Source organism: Lissotriton helveticus, chromosome 2_1 (assembly GCF_964261635.1).
Source record: "Lissotriton helveticus chromosome 2_1, aLisHel1.1, whole genome shotgun sequence".
In the NCBI taxonomy this organism is placed as follows: domain Eukaryota; kingdom Metazoa; phylum Chordata; class Amphibia; order Caudata; family Salamandridae; genus Lissotriton; species Lissotriton helveticus.
Genome location: NC_136059.1, coordinates 23,718,874 through 23,741,443, shown reverse-complemented (window position 1 = coordinate 23,741,443; position 22,570 = coordinate 23,718,874). Strand labels below are relative to the sequence as shown.

The following is a 22,570-nucleotide window of genomic DNA, read 5'->3' as shown; positions in this document are numbered from 1 at the left end:
TTAGAGGCGTTGTGGTTGGGGGCTGTGGTGTCAAGGGTGAAAGGAATGGGCGTGGTATGAATGAAGGTCGGGTGTTGGTGGGGGGGAGGGGTGCAGCTGGTGAGTGTGGGGGAGTGTTCCAAGTCTGTGGTTGATGAGTGTGAGGTGGCTGCGGTAGATGGGTGGGTGACGACGGTGCCGGGGGTGGAGGAGAGGTGCGTGTCGTTTTGGGGCTGGGTTAGGATGGAGTGGTTATTGTGGTGGGCTGTGGAGTCAAGGGTGATCGGACTGGGGGTGCTGTGAGTCGGGGTCCGCGGATGGGAGAGGTGCTGTATGAAGGTGGGGAACAGGTTGTCTAGTAGTTCCAGGTTCCTGTCTGTGGATTGGATTAGGACAATCCCGTTGTTATAGATAGTGATGGTGGTTCTGCCCGGAAAGAGTATAGTCTATTAAACGTTATTAGTTTGCCTTTTTGCTTTTGATGGGACACAATTCCTTCTTTAAATCATCTGTTGTGGTAATGTTTCTTACGTTCCTTCCAAGCCCTTTGGGTTGCCACAGCGGACCTTACCTTGATCTTGCTCGTGTGCCCTCCCCGTGAGCCGACGCACAGCTGCTTCTGGTTTACTCTGACCTTGAAGGTGGCGCCGTCAGTGCAGTGTGTCACTTGAGCGAACCCCGGGCTCTGTCGGCACACCCACCCACCCCGCCCTCTGCCACCTACACACAGACAGACAGACAGACTGCGGCTCCGGACGGGGATGGCCTTGACTCTCCCATGCGGCGTCACCCCTCGGAGGAGGAGGCGACTAGACCCCGAAGAGTGCCGTCCACCCCTGGGTGCCGCTCAACCTTCTGTGGGGCCCTCGGCAGTGCAGAGAAGGTCCCATCGGTCTCTGCCTCCTCCCCTCTGGAGTCACTCAAACTGTCCCCCAGGTTCACCACCCGCCTATCCAATCCATCTTTCCAACCTCCTGACCTCCCAGCTCTCACGGTGACCTTTCCTCCGTATGCTCTCCCTTCTTATTCTCCCCTCACTTCTTCCACCTCTCCCCTTTTTATGAATCCTGGGCAAAAACCGTGCATTTCTGTCCACCCCCAACACTCCATTTTCCAACTCTGCCCTCCCAAGAAAGTAAACGAGGACTTCTCATCTCCCAGCTAAATCCTACAAGGTCCACTCTTCCAACTCCCTACTTCCCCTGGTGAACACTCGCACCCCCGAACTCCAGAGAAGTACCCTGCCCCCACGCCCTAAAAAAGCCCCACACAATCACCAACTGACATTTCCAACTTACTGGCTGCTACAATGCTTCCAACTCCACCCCCCACAACCCCCCACACCCTCTCCAGCTAACACTAATGTCTGCGCTACACCAACCATCCCCCCCCACCCGCAGCAACCTCAATCCAGACCCCCACTCAGGAACATTATCCCTGCCACCCCTAGGAGCCCGCACTGCAGGGCTCTGCCCCCCCCCCCCTCCATCAGTCTCTGCCCCCCCTCCATTTGTCTCTCTGTCCCCCCATCGGTGTCTCTGCCCCCCCTCCCCAGGGGGCTCCCCCCCCCAAAGGTCTCTCTGCCTCCTTCTGCCCTCCCCCCTGGTACCTCTCCCTCCCTATCCCTGCCACCCCTAGGAGCCCGCACTGCAGGGCTCTGCCCCTCCATCAGTCTCTGCCCCCCCTCCATTTGTCTCTCTGCCCCTCCATCAGTCTCTGCCCCCCCTCCATTTGTCTCTCTGCCCCCTCCATCAGTCTCTGCCCCCCCTCCATTTGTCTCTCTGCCCCTCCATCAGTCTCTGCCCCCCCTCCATTTGTCTCTCTGCCCCCTCCATCAGTCTCTGCCCCCCCTCCATTTGTCTCTCTGCCCCCTCCATCAGTCTCTGCCCCCCCTCCATTTGTCTCTCTGCCCCTCCATCAGTCTCTGCCCCCCCCTCCATTTGTCTCTCTGCCCCCTCCATCAGTCTCTGCCCCCCCTCCATTTGTCTCTCTGCCCCCTCCATCAGTCTCTGCCCCCCCCTCCATTTGTCTCTCTGCCCCTCCATCAGTCTCTGCCCCCCCTCCATTTGTCTCTCTGCCCCCTCCATCAGTCTCTGCCCCCCCTCCATTTGTCTCTCTGCCCCCTCCATCAGTCTCTGCCCCCCCTCCATTTGTCTCTCTGCCCCCTCCATCAGTCTCTGCCCCCCCCTCCATTTGTCTCTCTGCCCCTCCATCAGTCTCTGCCCCCCCCCTCCATTTGTCTCTCTGCCCCCTCCATCAGTCTCTGCCCCCCCCTCCATTTGTCTCTCTGCCCCTCCATCAGTCTCTGCCCCCCCTCCATTTGTCTCTCTGCCCCTCCATCAGTCTCTGCCCCCCCTCCATTTGTCTCTCTGCCCCCTCCATCAGTCTCTGCCCCCCCCTCCATTTGTCTCTCTGCCCCCTCCATCAGTCTCTGCCCCCCCCTCCATTTGTCTCTCTGCCCCTCCATCAGTCTCTGCCCCCCCTCCATTTGTCTCTCTGCCCCCTCCATCAGTCTCTGCCCCCCCTCCATTTGTCTCTCTGCCCCTCCATCAGTCTCTGCCCCCCCTCCATTTGTCTCTCTGCCCCCTCCATCAGTCTCTGCCCCCCCCTCCATTTGTCTCTCTGCCCCCTCCATCAGTCTCTGCCCCCCCCTCCATTTGTCTCTCTGCCCCCTCCATCAGTCTCTGCCCCCCCCTCCATTTGTCTCTCTGCCCCCTCCATCAGTCTCTGCCCCCCCCTCCATTTGTCTCTCTGCCCCCTCCATCAGTCTCTGCCCCCCCCCTCCATTTGTCTCTCTGCCCCCTCCATCAGTCTCTGCCCCCCCCTCCATTTGTCTCTCTGCCCCCTCCATCAGTCTCTGCCCCCCTCCTCCATTTGTCTCTCTGTCCCCCCCAAAGGTCTCTCTGCCTCCTTCTGCCCTCCCTCCCTATCCCTGCCGCCTCTCCTCCTTCCAGTTGTAGTTTTGCCTCCCCAGAGGTTCCTCCCCTCTCCATGAGTCTCTCTGGCTGACAACCCCCCCCCCCCCTCCCCGGTGACGTCACCCTTCTTGGCAGACAGAAGACGTTCTTGGGTAAGAAATTGCGAGATGAGGCCTGAAATGGGCACAAGACGCCCCGGGGAGAGGAGGGGGCGCCGAGCAGGCCTTGTAAAGCCATGTCTGGAGCGCGGACTCCCCCCGGCCCCCCTGACTCAGCGGCCAGGCACCCCCTGTTTACATTCCTGCATGGCAGGGCGCGCTGTGCAGGAGCTGCTGGGGCGCCCTGGGCGAGGGCCCCGGAGGAGGGGGCGCTCTCTCTGAGACCACATTCACTCACTGCTCCCCCCCTCCACCCCCCCGGAGCTGGTTACATTCCTGCAGCCCGGTGGCAAAGTGAGCACGGGACCCGCGTCTGGGCACCGCCTGCCAACTTAGGGCGCACAAAGCGAAACCAAAGGGATGAAGCTGGGGGTGAAGGTCTGTCCCTGTCCATCCGTCCTCTTGTGCTGCTGTGGATGTTTCTGAGCCGGAGTCCTCACCATCATTACCTGCTGTGAAAGACCCGGAGACCCCGAGACCCCCAGGCCCTGAGCACCCCCCCACAAGAGGCCGAACCGCAGGCACCTCCACGGACCCACTGGATCCCTCCGAGATCCCTTCCAGGGAGAGGAGGGATCCTTCGCAGCGCAGAGCAAGGCTTCTGAAAGTGGCGCTGTCCGACCATCCATGGGGGGCCCTCGGTGTCGGAGGGGGCTCTGTATGTACTGGACCAACGGGAGGTCCAGGGTGCAGAGTCCAGTAGAACCCCAAAGGTAGGCAGAGGTTAAAGCCAGGTGTAACCTTACTCTCTAAAGTGGTAGCTTGGTTGAGCAGTGAGGCAGCATCAGAGGACAGTGTGAAGCACTTGTTGTACACACTCAGTCAGCAAATGGTCTCACACCCTCAAAGACTAAACTCTAGGCAAATTGTTTTTGTATAAAAATATTTTTCTTTTGGTGGATTTCATTTTTAGAACCAATCACCACTTGCTGCAGGTAAGAAAAATATAACTTTTCAAGAATAAAACAGTTGAATGCAGTTACAGGGAGGTCAAATGTTCAGAAACAATTGAAATTACTCTGCAGTTATTCTGTAATTACTTTTCAGATAACTTTTTCTACTCAGTGTGATGTGCCTGGAAATCACACTGAGACATTTCCTAGACAAAAGGTGGGTACAACAGTTTTCACAAACACGCTTTCTATGTTCCCATACAAGCACCCTCAAAGGTCTTTGGGGTTGAGTTTCTGGGGTTACATCAAGGGTCCCCCAGGGTCGAGGATGCACACTTGTTGCACCCTCAGCGGCACTAGGGCGGCCGGGTGCAGCGTGCTGGGGTCCACGTAATCCAGCAGGAGATAGGGGGCCTCCGGTTGGTGGCTGCTCACTGGGACGTCTTTTGGATGTGGAAGGAAATCTCTTAGGGTTTAGTTCAGTCAAAGGGGGATCCTGTTTAGCACACAAGTTGCACCCCCAGTGGCACAGGGGCGGCCCCGTGCAGGGTACTGGATCGACATTGAGAGCCCTGTTGGTTTCACTGGGGAAGCTCTGGTCACAACAAACAATGCAGCTCGGGCACGAAGATCTTCTGGAGGCGTCCACCAGCTGGGGACGAAAGTTAAGATGTCGTGGGATGACAGGACACCGTCGGTTGGGCACCCAGAGCCATGCAGCGTCGGGTGCAGGGGTGTCTTTTGGCATCTGGTTTTCCTTACCAGCTCCGGTCACGGTCAGGAGTACCACAATATAGGGGCTGCAGGCATCATCAGGACACTTGAGGTTGGTCAGGGATCACCAGATCCCTTGTCAGGATCGCCGGGGAGACCTCCACGTGGTGTTGGGCCACTCAAACTCGGGGAATGGGCCTCCGGTGCAGATTTGCAGACTTGGCCGGAGCCAGTTTGTTGGTGAGCAAATCTGGTGCTCAAGGCAGACAAAGTCTTTTTAGTGAAGGCAGGGCAGGTCCTTTGGGCTCTGGGGGGCTGCAGGACGCACCAGGATTCCGCTCGAGCAGGGCTGAGGCCAAGTCACTCTCTTTTTCAGCACAGCTCTTGGGTCCGTCTTCTTCTTCTCTGAGGAGGCAAGGTTCGGGGTTGCCCCTAAATACTAAATTCAGGGGTGTATTAGTTGAGTACCATTTGGGACCAATGGGTACCTTCCTTGGGGTGGGTACACTCCTTACTATGCCACCCTCCAGTGGGCGTTGTGCATTTCCTTGCCTCCCCCACCGGAGGCGTGGAGTTGGCAAAGAGGTGGACTCACCTCTCCTCCTATCTTGGTTTTCCCGCCAATTCACCTGCTCAAACTGGGGGCCAGTTGCTGGTGGCGTCAAATGGCTGGGTCATCTCACAATGGCGGCAAGCCTTTGAAGCTTCCCCTTCGTGAACCCTGCCCATCCTGGTGGAGGAGGCTTGGCACCTCGTCCCAGGATGTGCTTTGTTTCAGGCCCCTGAGAGCAGCAGCCTCTCGACCCAGGGGTCCAGAAACATGTCTGTGGTGGCAGCTGAAAGCAGCCGCTCAGCCTGGACACTAGTGATAGGTTGTTTTTCAGGGGGCATCTCTAAGATGTCCTCTGTGTGCATGTTTCATTAAATCCCACACTGGCATCAGTGTGGGGTTATTGTGCTGAGTAGTTTGATGTCTAACTTCCAAATTTCCTTTAAGCCATCATGGTGCTGTGGAGTTCGTAATGACAACCTCCCAGCACCATATACTCTTAATGGCAGCACTGCACATACAATGTCTAAGAATGGACCTGGGTTCTGTAGGGGTACAGGGCTCATGCACCTGTACCCTCACTAGTGGTATAGTGCCCCCAGCTAGAGGGGTGACTGACCTATGCCATGGCAGTGGCTTGTAGGCATGACACACAGGGATGTGTGCCATGACAATGCTACACTTTGCTGAGCACCAAAAAAACGTAGCCAGCAATGGCAGTGTATGTGTGTGTGTGTGTGTGTGTGTGTGTCTGTTGTTTGAGGTACAGGGCCTCTAAGGGTGGCACAATAAATGCTGCAGCCCTTGGAGGCCTTCCTTGGCACCCGTGGTACCTTTTACAATGAACTTGCATATGGCCGGAGAGTTGCCAATTGAGTTTACAACAGTACCATTTTAAGGAAAGAACATAGGCCCTGGGTACCTGGTTGGCAGGAACCCAGGGCACACTTCGTCAAAGAGCATCAACATCAGGCAAAAGGGGCACTTTCCTACACTCAGGAGTTGTTACGGTATCATCTGCGAGTTCAGTGAAGGATGAAGTCCAGAAGGTCAGGAGATCCCAAAGATAGTATAACGTGTATTTTATAAGCGCACGTTCACCCCTGATGGGGCATCTTGGCGCTGAATAGGATGTTTATTGTTACCCAACTCAGTGGTACTCATTTTATCGACCTCAGAAGGATGAAAGGCTGAGTGGACCCGCTGGGATTTTAACCTGTGACCATGAGGATGAACACAGGCCCCCGCAATGGATGCATTAATCCACTGAGCCACCAGACCCGGCTGAGATGACCAGATCAAAGCCTTTTTCTAGATTCAGTTATCTTCCCAGCTCAGACTCTGAGCCAGCTGTGCCTCAGGACAGACTGGTTGACGACTGGAGCTTGGCTTTGAGAATCACCAATGCTGCTTACCTGGTAGCCCCCTCACCCCCACCCCACTGCGGTGCACAGCAGCCCTAGCACCTGGCCTGCCTGAGTCAGTGACACTCTATCACCTCCTCGTAAACCGGGTGGAGTAGATAGAGCCAGGCAGGCTCTGGTCACAGAAGTGATATTGAGAACGTATCCCTTGATGATGTGTACAACTTTTCCAGGTAACAAGAACAGTTGACTCATCAGAATCCGGGCTTTGGTCAGGAATGTGGGGGGTGTCCAGTAGTATTCATTTGTTACCGTTGGACGATAATGTTGGATCTGCGAGTCTTACCTGTAGTAAGAGAGAGTTCTTCCCTACCTTTCTTGTAGAGCCCCTTCCTGCCTCCCTCCTCCTTCCCATCAAACCTGTTGGCTAAGGAGACCAGTTATCTCCTTGTGAAAGGGGCAGTAGAGATGCTTCTGGTTGAAGAAGGAATCAGGTGCTAGTGAAGATAATCCCTGGATCCAGAAAAGGGGTGAGACTTGCACACGATATCGGATCGCCATTTCCTCAACATATTCCCAGAAGAGTTCAGGATGGTAACACTGCGGCAGGCCTCTCAGTCGCAAGATGGGCTGCTATCACCACATCTACTGAAATGTACTTGCATGGCAAACTGCTGCACACCGCAGGGTATACAGTACAAGACAAACCCTTCAGCAAGGCTAGCGAGCAGAGAGTGTGCTAGTCCCTCTCATGTGCTCCTAGGTGCTTTAAAGGGTTACCTACTCCTGGATTTAAGGATTTACTGCTTGCTGTTGAGATTTTCTAGTGGTCGGACACCTACGCGTCCAGTGACACTCCGAACACTCGTCCTTTAACTGTTGACCAGGACCAAGGACTCCTGACTGCAGCTTTGATCAGCAATATTCACTCGGCCCTCAGAAGAAAGGGATCGCATTAGCTCCTGTCTCTGGGTGACCGACTCCGGTTGACAACATGGGATCACAACTAGAAGCTGGGATTACTGCGGATTTACCAGGATCAAACGGAAAAGTTGATGCAGTCTCTCCAGAGAGGGGGGGGCTCCAGAGCGTGCAGGTTCACCCTTCTTAATAATGATAAAAGTGTAAAGCCTCGGTATTCAAGTCTTGCTGGTGTATTACTCATACATATGCCTGTGGTACTTGGGTACACTTATCCCATCTTTTAATGTATGGTCGGGTCCCTCATGCACTACAAAGTGATGCCAAAAGGGAAGGAACATTCATTTTAGCCTTCCAAAGGGCACATCTAGGTTGCCCTCAAGACTTCTGACCTTCTACCTGGCCCGTGCAAGGAACTTTCCCCTAACACAAACACCATAAGAACATGAAAAGACCATCCTTTCTCTTGTATCTCAGAAAATAACTCTCATAGTGTAAGAAGCTGGCTGTGTATATACAATACCAAAGTGAGGTGTAGTGTGCGTAGAGTCCAGTGGAACCCCAAAGGTAGGTAGAGGTTATAGATAGCACCTCATCCTCTGTTTGTGGTAGTGTGGGTGAGCAGTATGGCTTTATCAGAGGACAGTGTTAAGCATTTATTGTACACACTCAGAGACTGAACCTCAGACCAGTTGGTTTTGTATAAAAGTTATCTCAAGGAAACAAATCCTCAGACCTGTACTTTCGCCAAGAAAGAAACGTTTGAGCCTTTTCACAACCTTTTCAAATCCGATTCTGATAACTTGATCTTTCTGATCAACACATGATTGTGACAATAGGATACTGAGGGTGACAGTCTTTTCCCTCAAGAATATATACGCCTGCCTTGTTGGCAGAAATTCAAAATGTTTATGGGCTCAATACTTCTCCTAAGAGTGAGTTTCGGTGCCTACGGATCCTCGCTTTCTGCTCTATGCCTGGTCTGCTGTGTCCATAGGAAGCCAGCGGAGCCTGTAGCCTTCCCTCTGACCAACCCAAATCCTTTTGTTTAGGGAGATGTTAGCCGAGATGCAGCTCCTCAACACAACGTTCTCTTTGAGTGATGTGCTGAACGATCAGGATAAACGCACTTAGGCGAAGCCTCAGTCTACCCTGGAGCTTCGCCAACACCCTCTGGGAAATAGAAGCAAACACCTGCGGACCTGAGCTCGCCTTCTACTTAGACCATCAGGTGTCAGATCTCCTTCTATAAACACAACGGGGATCAGTGTCTCTGCTCCTTCCAAATATGAAATGCAAGCTTATTGATAGGCTGGGCTGTACAATCTGTGCATCAGGCAGCCCTAGTCCCTGTTAGTGCTTCTTTTGGTGAGATATTCACAATCCTTGATGACGAGCCTGGCGATACTACACTTACAGAAGTCAGGATATTCACGGACCTACTTCAGGATAGTATATGTGTGCCCAAAAGGCAACACAAATGTGGCTGAACACTGTAGATGCAGCCTCCTGCTCTGTGGGTTCCTGAGTCATGTCTATGAGCCACTCTTAGACCGGCCAGTCAGAGCGCAGACACCTTCATAGAGCGGTAAAGCAGCTGCGCGGTAGAAAGAGCCCTCAGATGACCTACTTTGCTAGGCATTTCCATCAGAAGCACTGAAGGTTTAGGGGATTACAATCATCGATTTCCATAGCATTAATGCCAACTGCAGCGGTTGCCTCAACAGCAACGTTTCTACCCTGCAGAGGCAGGGGTGGGTGGTGACTTAGACATGTTCAGTGCTTTTCCACCTCCTTTTCTGTGCCTGCGACTCAAAAACTCGCCTGAGAGCTTGTTACAGATGCACAACTCTCCAGTCGGAGCTCATCGGAGGGTCCTGCAGTCACACTGCGCGGTGGCATGAGACCGCCTTCAACCAGCAGACTCTGTGATTGTATCATAAGGTTACTTTTCCAATCCAAAGAAGCCTCTGCCCATCTCGCAGGCTCCACCTGCTCCTGGAGAGATTTCTCTTCTTTTAGCTGCAGCGACCTCTGTTGTTCTGTCTGATATTGGGAAAGGTTGCTCCTCAAGAAACTTTGAGATTCCCAAATTTTCATCTCCGATTCTTGGGAAAAAAAGAAAGAAAGAGAAGTTCAAGATGGTTACACTGTAGCAAATGGCATCATCGTAACGAAACAAGATTGTCTAGTCTCACTAGACGTAATAGACAACAATTAGCCCATCCACTTAGCCCTTCAGCAGAGGTGGATGGAGACCTGAAGGTCATAAATTGTGGCGCTCTCATTTGGGAACGAATGAAGAACAAGTTACTTCCCTGTGTTGACATTTTCTTTCCGATGGCTACAACTGCTCTGACAGTTTCTGTACTCCTTCATGCTCCACTCTTAAGGATAAAGAATTACCCTTTTTGATTTCTGTTTTACTTTGGCTCCGTCCTGTACTTTGATAGCCTGTGTGAGGGCATGAAATAAATAAAACCTGAACCTAGGTCACTTGTGTGTGTGTGTGTGTGTGTCCCCTTATATGGACCAATACATAAGTTATGGAGGATCAGCAGGACAACTGTGCTGATGCAGGTGACCATTAAACATACAGATCTAGTCGTCCTCCTGGGAAAAGATGTCCAAGTCAGATATCTACCTGAGCTATCCATCCCAAACAGCATTACCAAAGGTAGGTACCTTGTTCCTTTCTCAATGTCTTACCTGCCTTCCTTCAGAACATTGGTAGAGGCCTCATCGGAGCTCATTCCTACCCTAGAAGCTGGTAGACCACTGCTAATAAGTTGGGTCTGTGACTCCTATCACCTCTGACTTCCCAGATAGCCTCAGCCGTTATATTTTCATTGTTCACCAAAGAGCCTCTGAGCACTCTTTTTCCACGCTAAACCTTTAGCAGGGAAAGCTACAACGGTTCACATCTGCCGGCTGGTTTATAAAAATGTTTTTTTGTTATATAATCTTTCCTTTCCCCTTATATAACTGCTTCGGTGTAGAACAGTTCAGTTGTGTACACCTCTCTAAGGCACAGTCTAACATCTATTTGGCGGGGGGGGGGGCGTGGCCAAGATGGCGAGGTGAGCGGTCGCACTCTCCGCGAGCTCCCACGAACCTAGGCCCCTGAACTGTAAATCTTTGTAGATCTCCCCCCAACCTGCTAGAGATTTATAGCGTGGGTAGGGGAGCAGACGGCGGACCGCCACGGAGCGCTGCCGATCCCGAAGTACGCAGCGGCGGAGCCCCCAGGGAGGCGGCCGACGGCAGAGGCGGCACAGCGGAGGAGCCGGGAACTGGGGCCCGCAAAGGTGACTGCGACAGAGGGTCCGGGCCCGGAGCAGACCAGTGCAGTGTAGATCGCCCGACAGTGGAGTGCGGCCCTGCCAGAATCCCCGCCGAAGCCCAGCAGTGAGGGGGGTGTCCGGAGGCGGAGGTGCCGGAGCACGTGACTCGGCGCGGTGCCCCTACGCAAGGCCGGGGACGCGGCCTACCTGCGGGCCCCTGACCCATACACTTCTGCGGATCTTCCCCCGGCCTACTGGTGATTCACGTCGGAGGTGGGGAGCATCCAGCGTACCACCTTGAGGCATTGAGCGACCCCCGAACACGCAGCGGTGGAGCCCCCGGAACACGGTCGGAGGCGAGGCGGCGCGGGGGTAAGGCCGGGATCCATGGCCCACACAGATGGCGACGACATAGGTACGGGCCTGGGGCAGAACAGTATGATGCAGACCGCCCGGCAGCAGGAGTGAGGCCCGGACGAAATCCCCGGCGGAACTCAGCAGTGGGGAGGCACCCGGAGACGGGAGGCAACGGTGTCGGAGCAAGTGGCTGGGCACTGACCCCCCTACGCAAGGCCGGGGACACGGCATACTGGCGAGACGGCCCAAACCCCAGCGAGAGGCAGGGCGGCAACGGACCTCGCTGAGAGCAAAAGTGCCGGCAAATAGCCAACCACGAGGGAGATCACGGCGGAGGGCAAGGTCCCTGAGGAAGCACCGCGCTACGCCACCAGAAAGGGGCACTGGGCCCAGACCGGCCGGGAGTACACTGCCTCTTCGGCGAACGGCCCGGGAGACGATCGGTCTTCGCGGCAGAGGGCCCGGGTGTGGGCCGAGCCCCCGCAGAGCCGACCAGAACCCCTGGGAGGGGCGGTGCGCGTTGGCAGTCTGCCAACATAGCCCGAGGCCTGGGTGAGAAAGCATACTGGACATTGTCGACCACGGACCGGGGAGGCCTATAGGTCTAATGACCGCAGGGACGACCGGAGAAGGAGCACGGATGGCTCGGTGAGTCCTGGGGGGCCAGAAGCTGGATTTGCCCGTCAGAGGCGAACATCCGAAGAGACAGCGATACCAGTGCTTGTTTGGAGGGCGGGGGTGAGGCACAGCTGCACTACCTGGACAAACCCTACCGTGACCGCCCTGAGGCTGGTGATGACTGCCGACCTGTGACTGGGGAAGGGGAGCAAACTGCAGAACCTGAGGCAGAGGTGGACGGACCGTGGTGCCTCTCGTAGGGGATAAGCCGAGCCTCAGCAACATACGGAGTGGACTCCCCGGATGGGTCCCTGTCCCTGAACCTTGCTGAAAATTAGAGTTAGCCGACAACACTTCAGGACTCTAGCTAGGAAGTTCCCGCTTATAAGATGGCCGGCAACAGGGGGGGCAAGAAGGGGGAACGGACACTGCCGGAAATGCTGAACAGGGGTCCCGCGAAACAGGACAAGGGGCAACACTCGCCAGGTCCCTCGAAGGGCTCAACGGAGGCGAACGGAGGAGAACCGCCAGTCACCAGATCCTTCCTGGAATCTCTCTTCAGCTCTCTTCGGGATGACTTCCAGACGTTGAAGCAGGAGGTGGTCGGGGAGGTACGGAGAGGTCGATTGCCTGGGCGAAAGGGTGGCTACCATGGAAGATGCGGGACACACGCGGGATGAGGAGATCGTGCAGTTGCAGCAGGAAGTGCTACGCTTGAGGGGTCAACAACTTAACCTGCAGGCGCACAATGAAGACCTCGAAAACCGGTTCCGCCGGAACAACATCTGGGTCCGGGGGGTACCTCCTAAAGAAGAGGGTGAGGACATTGCTGGGTACCTGCAAGCCTTGTTTAGAGAGATACTGGGTGAACAAGAGGACTTCCCTATTAGAATCGACAGGGCGCATAGAGTGGGCCTAACACGTCGGTCTTCGGCGCCACCACCAGATATCCTGGCCTTCCTGCCTGACTTACCGCTTAAGGAACGGATCCTCCGTGAAGCACGTAAGCAGCAGTCGCTGCACTTCCGAGGGCACCCGGTCGCTCTTTTCCAGGACCTTTCGGCCATCACGCTCCAGAAGCGCAAAGCCTTTAAAATAGCAACGGACTTTTTGAGAGAACATGGGACACAATACTCCTGGGGCCACCCTTTCCGCCTCATCTTCCGATGGAACGGCACCCTGCACCAACTTCGCTCCCTCCAGGATACTTGTGAGGTACTGGGAATTACCGCGACGGACGGAGATGCACCTACAACCCGGCGGCGACGCCTTACCAGGGATGGCTGGCAGCGGGTCTCTAGACGCCGGTCCTCTGAATCCTCTGCTCGACCGGACACGCCTGCTATCCGAGCAGAAATGTACGATGCAGAGCGGGAAGTGGCCAGAGATACAGGCCCGAGTGACATCGCGCTGACAGCCTAAGATGACTCCGGGGGGAGATCGACACAGCAGCCCTTGCAACGCAGGTTTGGGGGTTCTGGGGGGAGGGGTGGCGGGCGGGAGTGTAGTGGCTGGACGTCCACTTCAGTAACTTACCACAGACTTGTCCTCTGAGGACTGGACTGGGACTATGGGGTTCTGGCGTTCAACGAGGGAACAGGGAGGTGGGGGGAGGGGGTGCGGGGGTTGCTCTAAGTTGGGGTCAAGGGAGGAGGGGACGGGGGAGTTTTCGTTGTGGGTAGGGGACCCGGAAGGGGAGGGTGGGTCGTCCAGTGCACTATGCTGGTCTTAGCCGCCCTAGCGGCATTCATGCACCTTGTCCCGCTCAGGCGGGGGTCTTATGCTTTTACTTCCACCATCTCACATGCCACCCACGACTCTTAAGATAGTAACTCTTAATGTCAGGGGCCTAAACAACCCGGTCAAGAGGCGGGCGGTACTATCTCTACTAGAGAGCACTCAAGCGGACATCTGTCTCCTTCAAGAAACCCACTTGCTGCCCCGTGACTCCCATAGACTGCGCTCCCATAAGTTCCCGACACAATTCTTTTCTTCCAGCAACACTAAAACTGCGGGGGTAGCGATCCTGGTGGCCCAACGTTTCAGGGAGGGAAGTCCTTCACAAACTTGCAGAACACAAAGGCAGGCTGTTAGCTTACAGGTTTAGGATCGGGGGGGTTGCCCTTACGGTTGGGTCCTTGTATAGCCCTAATGACCAGCAGGAACGCTTCTTACGATCGGCACTGATAGACGTCACCGCCTCGCAGGACAGGCACATTATCATCGGAGGAGACTTCAATATGGTCTTCGACTCAGCCCTAGATAGATCCGCACAACGCTCTCCGCAAGCCGGGGAGTTCTCGGCCGGGTGTAAATCACAGTTGTCGGAGGTGGACCTCCACGATCTCTGGCGTTGCATGCACCCCACTGATAGGGGGTATTCCTATTACTCCCACGCACACAAAACGTACGCGAGACTGGACCATCTTCTGGTCACGACTCCAGTACATGCTTTGGCCTCAACGACGGAGATGGGAGTAATATCCCTCTCGGACCATGCCCCGGTCTCCACCATGCTGTGCCTGCCGCCGGTATCTTGCCCTCCCAGGGTCTGGCGCCTTCGGGACACCTTATTGCACAGGAAGGTGGTGGTTACACGCATAGCCGGTGCTATCCGGGACTATTTGTCCCACAATGATAACTCCGATACCTCTTTGGCGACACAATGGGCGGCCTTGAAGGCTGTACTTAGGGGGGAGTTTCTAGCCATCTCCTCAGCTGAAAATAAGGAACGGCAGAGTAAGAGGGATGAACTCACCCAGCGGGTCCGAGAGCTCGAACAGATACACCACCGGACGGGGGCCCCCGGATCTGGAAGCAGCTTAAAGAGGCGAGGAAACTCCTGACAGCCCTGGATATGGACCGCGCAGAGTACGCTGCGCTTAGTTTGCGCCATACCTACTACACCGGAGGGGGGGGATCGCTGTGGCCGACTGCTGGCTAATAGGCTCCGGGTGACGCACCAGCGAAAGCTGGTGAAGGAGATCTCTGACCCCATAGGGTCGATGATCACGGAGGACGCCCATATTGCCGAAACCTTCCGCAGGTTCTACGCAGATCTCTACGCAGGGGATCCCCCGGATGACTCTGCGACTACGGCCTACTTGGACACGGTCACCCTCCCTTCCCCCTCGCAGGCAGAGCACCTAGACAGAGGAATTCGAATCGAGGAGGTGATCTCCGCCATTGCCAAACTTAAGCACGGTAAGGCTCCGGGGCCGGACGGATATACATCTCTCTTTTATAAAACGTTTTGCACGTTGATGGCTCCGCTCCTCACCCGCCTATTTAACTCATTCGCTGCTCCCGGGGCCATCCCGCCTGATCTCCTACGGGCCTCTCTCACGGTCCTCCCCAAGCCAGGAAAGAACCGGTCGCAATGCGGCTCCTACAGACCGATATCTCTCTTGAATATAGATCTTAAGCTGTATACCGGGATCCTCGCGGCCCGACTAGCCCCCCATCTACCAGGGCTCCTGGACTCGGACCAGGCGGGATTCGTTCCCGGGCGGCAGACGGTGGACAACACCAAGAGGATTGTCCACCTTATAGAGAAGGCCTTCCGAATTCCTGGAGAGAGGATGATGTTGGCGGTGGACGCTGAAAAAGCGTTTGACCGGGTACACTGGCCCTATCTAGAACAAGTCCTGCTGAAGGTTGGTATAGGTGAGAAATTTCGATCCATGATCCTTAACTGCTATAAATTCCCGACAGCAGTGGTACGGGTGAATGGTTATAGCTCACGGAGCATTGACATTGAGAGGGGTACTAGACAAGGGTTCCCGCTCTCACCCCTGCTCTTCGCCCTTTATATGGAGCCCTTCGCCCAACGGATACGTACCAACCCGGCGATAACGGGGGTGTGGTTCGGGGGCTTTACTCACACCATAAGCCTCTATGCGGACTACATTATACTGTCATTAGATGAACCCCGGTCTGCCCTACCGGTATGCATTGAGGAGCTGGACTCCTTTGCTGCTGTTGCGGGCTTCAGAATGAATATGGGGAAATCGGTAGCCCTGGACATATCCCTTGCGCCAGCCACTAGATCTTACCTACAAGGCCTGTTCCCAATGCTATGGTCGTCGGACCTGGTGCCTCACCTGGGGATCCAGCTGGCTCCCACCTTGCCGGCCATGGTGACCGCTAACTACGCCACATTGGGCAAGAAGATCCGGGAGGAACTCGGATGATGGAATCGCAGCACCCTTTCCTGGTTGGGCAGAATAGCTGCAGTAAAAATGACGGTCTTACCCCAGGTTCTGTATTTGTTCAGGGCCTTACCGCTCCAGCCGCCCGCTGGGTGGATCCAACAGACACAGGCAGACCTCTTGTGTTTTATCTGGCAGGGCAGGAAGCCCAGAATGCGGAGGACAATCTCTATGCTGGCCCCTGAGGCTGGAGGGCTAGGGATACCAGATCTCCACAAATATTTCCAAGCAGCACAGTTGCGTTATCTCGTGGAATGGAGTAGATGGGAATCGGACAAAAACTGGCTCTTCCAGGACCAGGCGGTGGCGGGCCGGCCCCTACAAGAGGTGCCATTTCTGCGCCGGACTCATCGCCCAGCGAATTTATATGCCTCCTTTGTCACCAGGGTGCCCCTACGGGTCTGGGACGCCACCAACATCGTCCACAATCTTACCACATTCCCGTCGCCACTCACACCGCTGGTAGACAATCCGGACTTTACTCCGGGGATGGAAAAGGGGGCTTTCACCCACTGGCGAGCGGCCGGGTGTCGGGCCCTGTGTCATGTGTATGGCCCAGAGGGGGTCATCCCCTTCCCGCGCTTCCGACAGGTCCACTCATTCCCAGAGTCCGAAAGACTCTGCTATATGAAGGTTCGCCATTGGGCATTACACCCACAGGTACGGGAAGCGGCAAATAGGCAACTCCTCCCTTATGAGAGATGGCTCATGACACGCACGTCAGATGCGAAACTGATTACAGACCTCTATAAGCTACTGCAACCACCTTCTTCACACATCTACAACCCGGGGAGGGAGCGCTGGGAACGGGAACTGGGCAGGACACTGAGCCATAAGGAATGGGAGAAGATATCATACAGAGCAAGACACTCAGCATACCACATGGGACTCACTGAAACACTGACTAAGGTCTCTACCTATTGGTACTATACCCCAGAACGAATGCATGAAATGGACCGTAGTAAGGACAACGCTTGTTGGAGGGGATGCGGGCGAGTAGGCACTCTGACACACATTCTATGGGAATGTCCACTCCTAGACTCTTACTGGAAAGAAGTGTTAGATGAGATAGACTCCCATTTCGACACCGAACTACCACGCTTTCCAGCATACGTACTGTTAGGACTCCCAAACAGGTTAATGTATCCCCTTAGATCTCGCAGAGGCCGACAGATAGCTATTGCATTAGGCTCGGCAGTACAGAACATCTTACAACACTGGCGCACCACTACGCTTCCCTCTATCACGGGCTGGCTCCATAGACTGTGGCATGTATTGGGCATGGAGAAACTATCGCTGACAGTAGCAGGGGATATAGAGCAATTTGACGATCTGTGGCAACCGTTCCAGTCTTTGCTGCTCACTGAATTCAGGGAACTCACCTGCCCCAAATACCTCCGCCTCTTAAGGCTCACGACACCTGCAGACCCGGCCACTTGAGTGGAAGCTGGACTAGTTTCTTTCGCTAATGAGCGACCAGGGTAGACAGCCAGGGATAGGCCTGCGCACTGGACGAGGGGGGGTAAGGGAAAGGGGATCCGGGAGTTGGGGCTTGGGGGGGACGTTTTGGGGGGAGGGTTATTATATTACTGCAATTGTTTACAAGACTATTATATTACTGCAACACTGCCTGTCTTTAAATGTCGCTGCGGACTAGTCTGCTTTTAAGATATCTGTTGGAGATGTTAACGCTGCGAGCACGGCCCTGGCCGCAGAGACTTGATGCCTTATACGCTCTGTATGTGTTTCTTTGTGTTGCACCAATAAAATGCTTTAAACCTAAAATCTATTTGGCTACAATTATGTGCTGGTAACATACACATTATTTGTACAGCCAGAAGTATTTGTGTGTTCCGTGAAGTGCCATTGCAACGTCAGGAGGTGTCCTACAAACACAGTGAATAGTCTGCTGGCAACATGATTTGTTGTTTCCCCGCTTATTTAAAAGGGCCCAGGTATCTGTGGTGACCCCGATCAGTTACTGAGGCGCGCGTGTCTGTCTGCGCGTGTCTGTCTGCGCGTGTCTGTCTGCGCGTGTCTGTCTGCGCGTGTCTGTCTGCGCGTGTCTGTCTGCGCGTGTCTGTCTGCGCGTGTCTGTCTGCGCGTGTCTGTCTGCGCAGACACGCGAGTCTGCACACAGGTGTTATTCTTTATGAAGATATTGCACCACTATTGCTGCAATACTTAGGACTTAGGAGTGATCGCCTTAACCAAACCACTAGTATGACGCTGCTCCATGGGAGTGAATGTTTGTCAAAAAGGTGGGACAAAAGGGAAACATTAGCCTGTTGCTAGCAAGGATTTTTAAAGGACACTAACAACAAATCAAAAGCAGTAGGCGGGCTGTAAGCCCGCAAAGATCAATACAAAATGTCTTGAAGAGATTTAGATCGCGCAAGCGCTGTCTAGGCTTAACATAAAAAGAGTTCTCTCCTTGTTTAGTCCCTTATGAGTTTATCTAAATACTTAACTCATCCATCGGGAGAGGATGTAGCCTTATGGCTAGAGCGGTCGACCTCGGACCTGGGTTCGAGTCTCTGCAGCGACGATCAACATCCAGGTGATTCTGGGAAAATCGCGTAATCTCCCGCGCCTAACAAAAATGAATGTGTTCTTCTGTAGCAAAACTGGTGCTCATGTAAAGAACTCTGATACCCAATGTCTCAGGTCTAGTTTGTGCTATATAAAACTCACCCCCAAAAAAATTGCCCCCAAGGAGAGATCACGGTCTCTTGGTGTGAAAAGGTAGATGAATATCACTCTCTGTATGCGCTTCTCCAATTCAGCCTCAACATGCATCATTGTTTGTCTCCTCTCCTTAGTCTGCCGGTAATGCAGTCAAGAGAGCCTCTGATAACCTGGTGAAGGCAGCACAGAAAGCTGCAGCCTTCGAGGACCACGACGAGACGGTAGTCGTGAAAGAGAAGATGGTTGGAGGCATTGCTCAGGTGAGTGTGGTACAAGTTGAATAGAGAGCGTTAGAGGAGTGTTATAAATAATGCCGTTACGTAGTCCTAGGGGCGAGCGTCTAACTTTAGAAGCATCCGGGGGCGATGAGGGTTGGGTGCTGACCAAGAGGCTGTGAGGGCTGCAGAATATGAGACTAACATTGAGAAGTGATGGCTTTAAATAAATGCTCCCTAAGAGTAAGGGAGACACCAAAAGTGCTACACCAAGCGATCTCAATAACAAATTGTGAGAAAAGAAACGTAAGGAATGAAATATGGTCATTCAAGAATGGACCGTGGTCTCGTCCAGCATCTACCCTGTTTATCGTATATTCTTCAGCCCTGTCATAAACCAGTGGGTTGTTACTGTTATTCTTAGTAGAATTCCTCTGCTAAATCCAACCTTCAAATAACATAAAATAAAATACACCTGGAGCGCTGCGGAGCAGAACACCTACTAGGGACATCATGAGTCTTTTGGGTTAAAGAAAAGCTATGAGGAGGGTAAAAAAGGGACATGAGTTCTGCAGGAGGAGACCATATGCAGAAGTGCTTGGGAGCTGCAGGAGGAGGCAGTACACAGAAACGCGTGAAAGGGAGTGCAAGGGAGGTGTAGGAGAAGACAGTACACAGACGCATAAGGGAGCTCCAGGAGGGAACAGTACACATACATGTGGGAGTGCATAGGATCTGCACAAGGAGACAGGAAGAGACCGTACAGGAAACACGTGGTAGCTGCAGGAGGAGAGTACACAGAAGCATGTGGGAGCTGCAGGAGGTGGCAGGACGCAAACGTGGGAGTGTGTGTGAGCTGCAGGACGAGGCAATACACAGAAGCTTGTGGGAGAGGGCAGGAGCTGCAGGAAGAGACAGTACACAGAAGCACATGGGAGGGTGTGGTAGCTACAAGAGGAGACAGGACATAGGAGCAGCTGGAGGAGAGAGTACACAGAAACACGTGGGAGTGCGTGTGAGATGCAATGGAATGCAATGGTAGGGGTACAGCTCACTAGCATTTTAAGACTCTGGAAAGGGCAATGACCGCTGCAAGTAGTGCAGCAAGATACCTGCATGAGATGCACTTACTGCTGTAAGAAGACCCAGTAGAATAAAGATCCATTAAGAGCTGCAGTTGGAGTAAAGTATGGCGAGAGAGGGAGAGACCTTTAGTGTCGTAAGAAGACCCAGTACATCGAAGATCCAGTGAGAGCTGCGTGTGGCATACAGCGTGCTGAAGAGAACATTAATATTGTAAGAGGATCCAGTACTGAAGCTTCAGGCAGGATAGCGATAGCAGCAGGAGTCGTGCAGTATGGTGCGTGTACCATAGTGAGAGGGATCATTAGATCCACTGCACGGAAGATCAGGCAGGGCAGTGACAAGCAGGACAGTTGACAAAGGAGGCAGAGGACCACATACTGATACAAGAAGTCTGTGTGTAATAATTGTGTTACCATTGATCACTTAATTCTTTCCCTCTTTTTTCAGATTATTGCAGCTCAAGAGGAAATGTTGCGCAAAGAGCGTGAGCTGAGCGAGGCTCGGATTAAGTTGGCGATGATCCGCAAGCAGCAATACAAGTTCCTGCCCTCCGAGCTGCGGGACGAAGGACAAAACTGAGCTGAGCCGCTCCTGCAGCCCGGCGGGGCCTGCTGGCCTTCAACTGGAGGTTCTCAACTCGTACCGCCAGCATTGGACTGCCTTTCCATGACTCTTCCAAAGGGGACACTTTTGAGGCCAGAGCTGGAGCCAGGCATGGCCACCTCACACGTGTCCTCTGGCTGCCCTGAGTTCATGCTCCTCTGCCTCTCACCAGCTTCACTGCAGGAGCCTAACTGCTAAGCATTTCACAGCCTCTTCCACAATGTAACTTTGTTTACTTTTAGCAAATTCCTATCCCTCCCTTCCCCCTGCCACGCTCATGTCGTTCACCTCTCAGTGTTGGATCTGCTTCTGCCCCGTAGACTTGCATCCGCAGTGCTTCAGAACGGCTGGGACGCTGGCTCGGAATGGCAGACGGTGAGCGCCTCAGGATGGATTAATATCGCAAGGACAGCCACCCCTTCTTACCCTCATCAGTCTGTACTCTCTTCCCCTCTAGTTTTCAATGTCATCACCAGGTGCTCTGAGGTTTGGAAGAAGTGGCAGCTGAGCCTACATGTTGGGAAATTGTGCAATGAAGAGTGGTGGCAGATAAAGATGCTTTAAGGAGGGACATGGGTTTAGACCCCTGCTGTCATGCGCAGACTCTAGAACGATACCAATCGCCCTCGCTCATGGGGTGCAGAAGCACGTGGTTGCCCTGGCTAGTGATGAGATACTGCAGCCACTTTGGTACACTTTTCTTCAAGGTCTCCTTTACCACGCCTTCTCCTGCGCAGCTAACTGAGCCTTGTTTTCCGCCTCTGAGAATGTTCGCAAACATCCAACAATGGTCTACCCAGTGCATCCTTCCTTTCTGTTGGATGACTGGAATGAAGTGGGGTGGATGGGCCACTAGTTACGTTGTGCCTTTTTTAGTAACGGTGCTGGGGTGATCGGATTGGGGGGTAACTAATCAGCTCCTCCATCCTATTATCTTTGGCAGCCTCATCTGAGACTTTGACTGGGCAATCCCAGCTTGGTGTTAAGGTCCCGATGACTGATGGTGGAAGGAAGCCAGTGCCCGTGGCTTCCTTGACTCTGCGCGCTGGTGGCTGTATGCGGTGGCTTTCTCCGTGCTCCTCTGTTACGGTGCTAGTTGATGGGAATCTGTCTTATGTTTCTTACAAACCTCACTGATTTTTTTTTTTTTATATCGGTTTCTCTCCCAAGTGCCTGCATTTTTGTTTAGATATATTCAGTATTTGTACGTTTTTAAAATGTATGTTTATGGATGCAGCACCTGGGGCGGTACCACGGTTGGTGCCATGCGAGGTCCACTGAAGGGGCTCTGCACCATGCCTAATCATGGAGAATTGTTACAGACAACCCCATTGGAGAACGCCTGTCCACGGTGGCGCTACTTCAGCTTTGCCTGCTTTCAATTATTACAAAGAATGGAAAATTTAAAAAATGCCTATATATAAATATATAAATATATTTTTGTCTACTTACGAGAAACCCCACTTCCTGCACCCACCGAGGCCCTCTCTTAACACTTGTTTTTAAATAATTGGGATACTTTGCGGTTGAGAGATGATGGAGTGAGTTACACATATACTCCATATGGGTGTCCAAAGGTCATCACGCATTTCAAAATCTCTATTAAAGCTATTAACCAATAAAGATATTTTTTTCACCTTGAATTCTTGAGTGACGTTTCCTGTGTTGGGCCATTGGACTGAAGCTTCTCTCAAACTAGTCTCTGTTGTTACGTTAGGTCCATCAGCTAACAGGGCATGAGTATTTCTTTTTCCGTGGAAGAGATATCCAAACGAGTCCCATCGAATGCATGCGTGCACCCAAGAGTTTCCCAAGCATGGACTCTTCTTAGCATGTATGTGTCGCGTATGCACTTGTTACAAATTATAACCTTAGGATTCTTGAGTATTCGTCCTCTGGTATTTGTGTGTCAATGTTTATATATTGGATTTTTCAAGTAAAAAAACTAGTCTCCAAAAGCTAGACCTAACTAGTGAAGGTACCAATGCAGTACCATGAACCCCAGCGTGCT

At 53.4% G+C, this 22,570-nt stretch overlaps 1 protein-coding gene across 3 annotated transcripts in view; it reads left to right on the top strand.

The window, feature by feature from the left end:
• The window catches only part of TLN1 (talin 1), a 750,278-nt gene extending 728,076 nt beyond the window's left edge, over nt 1–22,202 (top strand). For all 3 annotated transcript variants that reach the window (XM_078674421.1, XM_078674420.1, XM_078674419.1), the window contains 2 exons: nt 18,790–18,915; nt 20,404–22,202. In XM_078674421.1, coding sequence (XP_078530547.1) covers nt 18,790–18,915; nt 20,404–20,535 — 258 coding nt within the window. In that variant the 3' untranslated portion in view covers nt 20,536–22,202. The remainder of the gene's footprint in view (nt 1–18,789; nt 18,916–20,403) is intronic.
• Nucleotides 22,203–22,570: the final 368 nt, after the last annotated feature.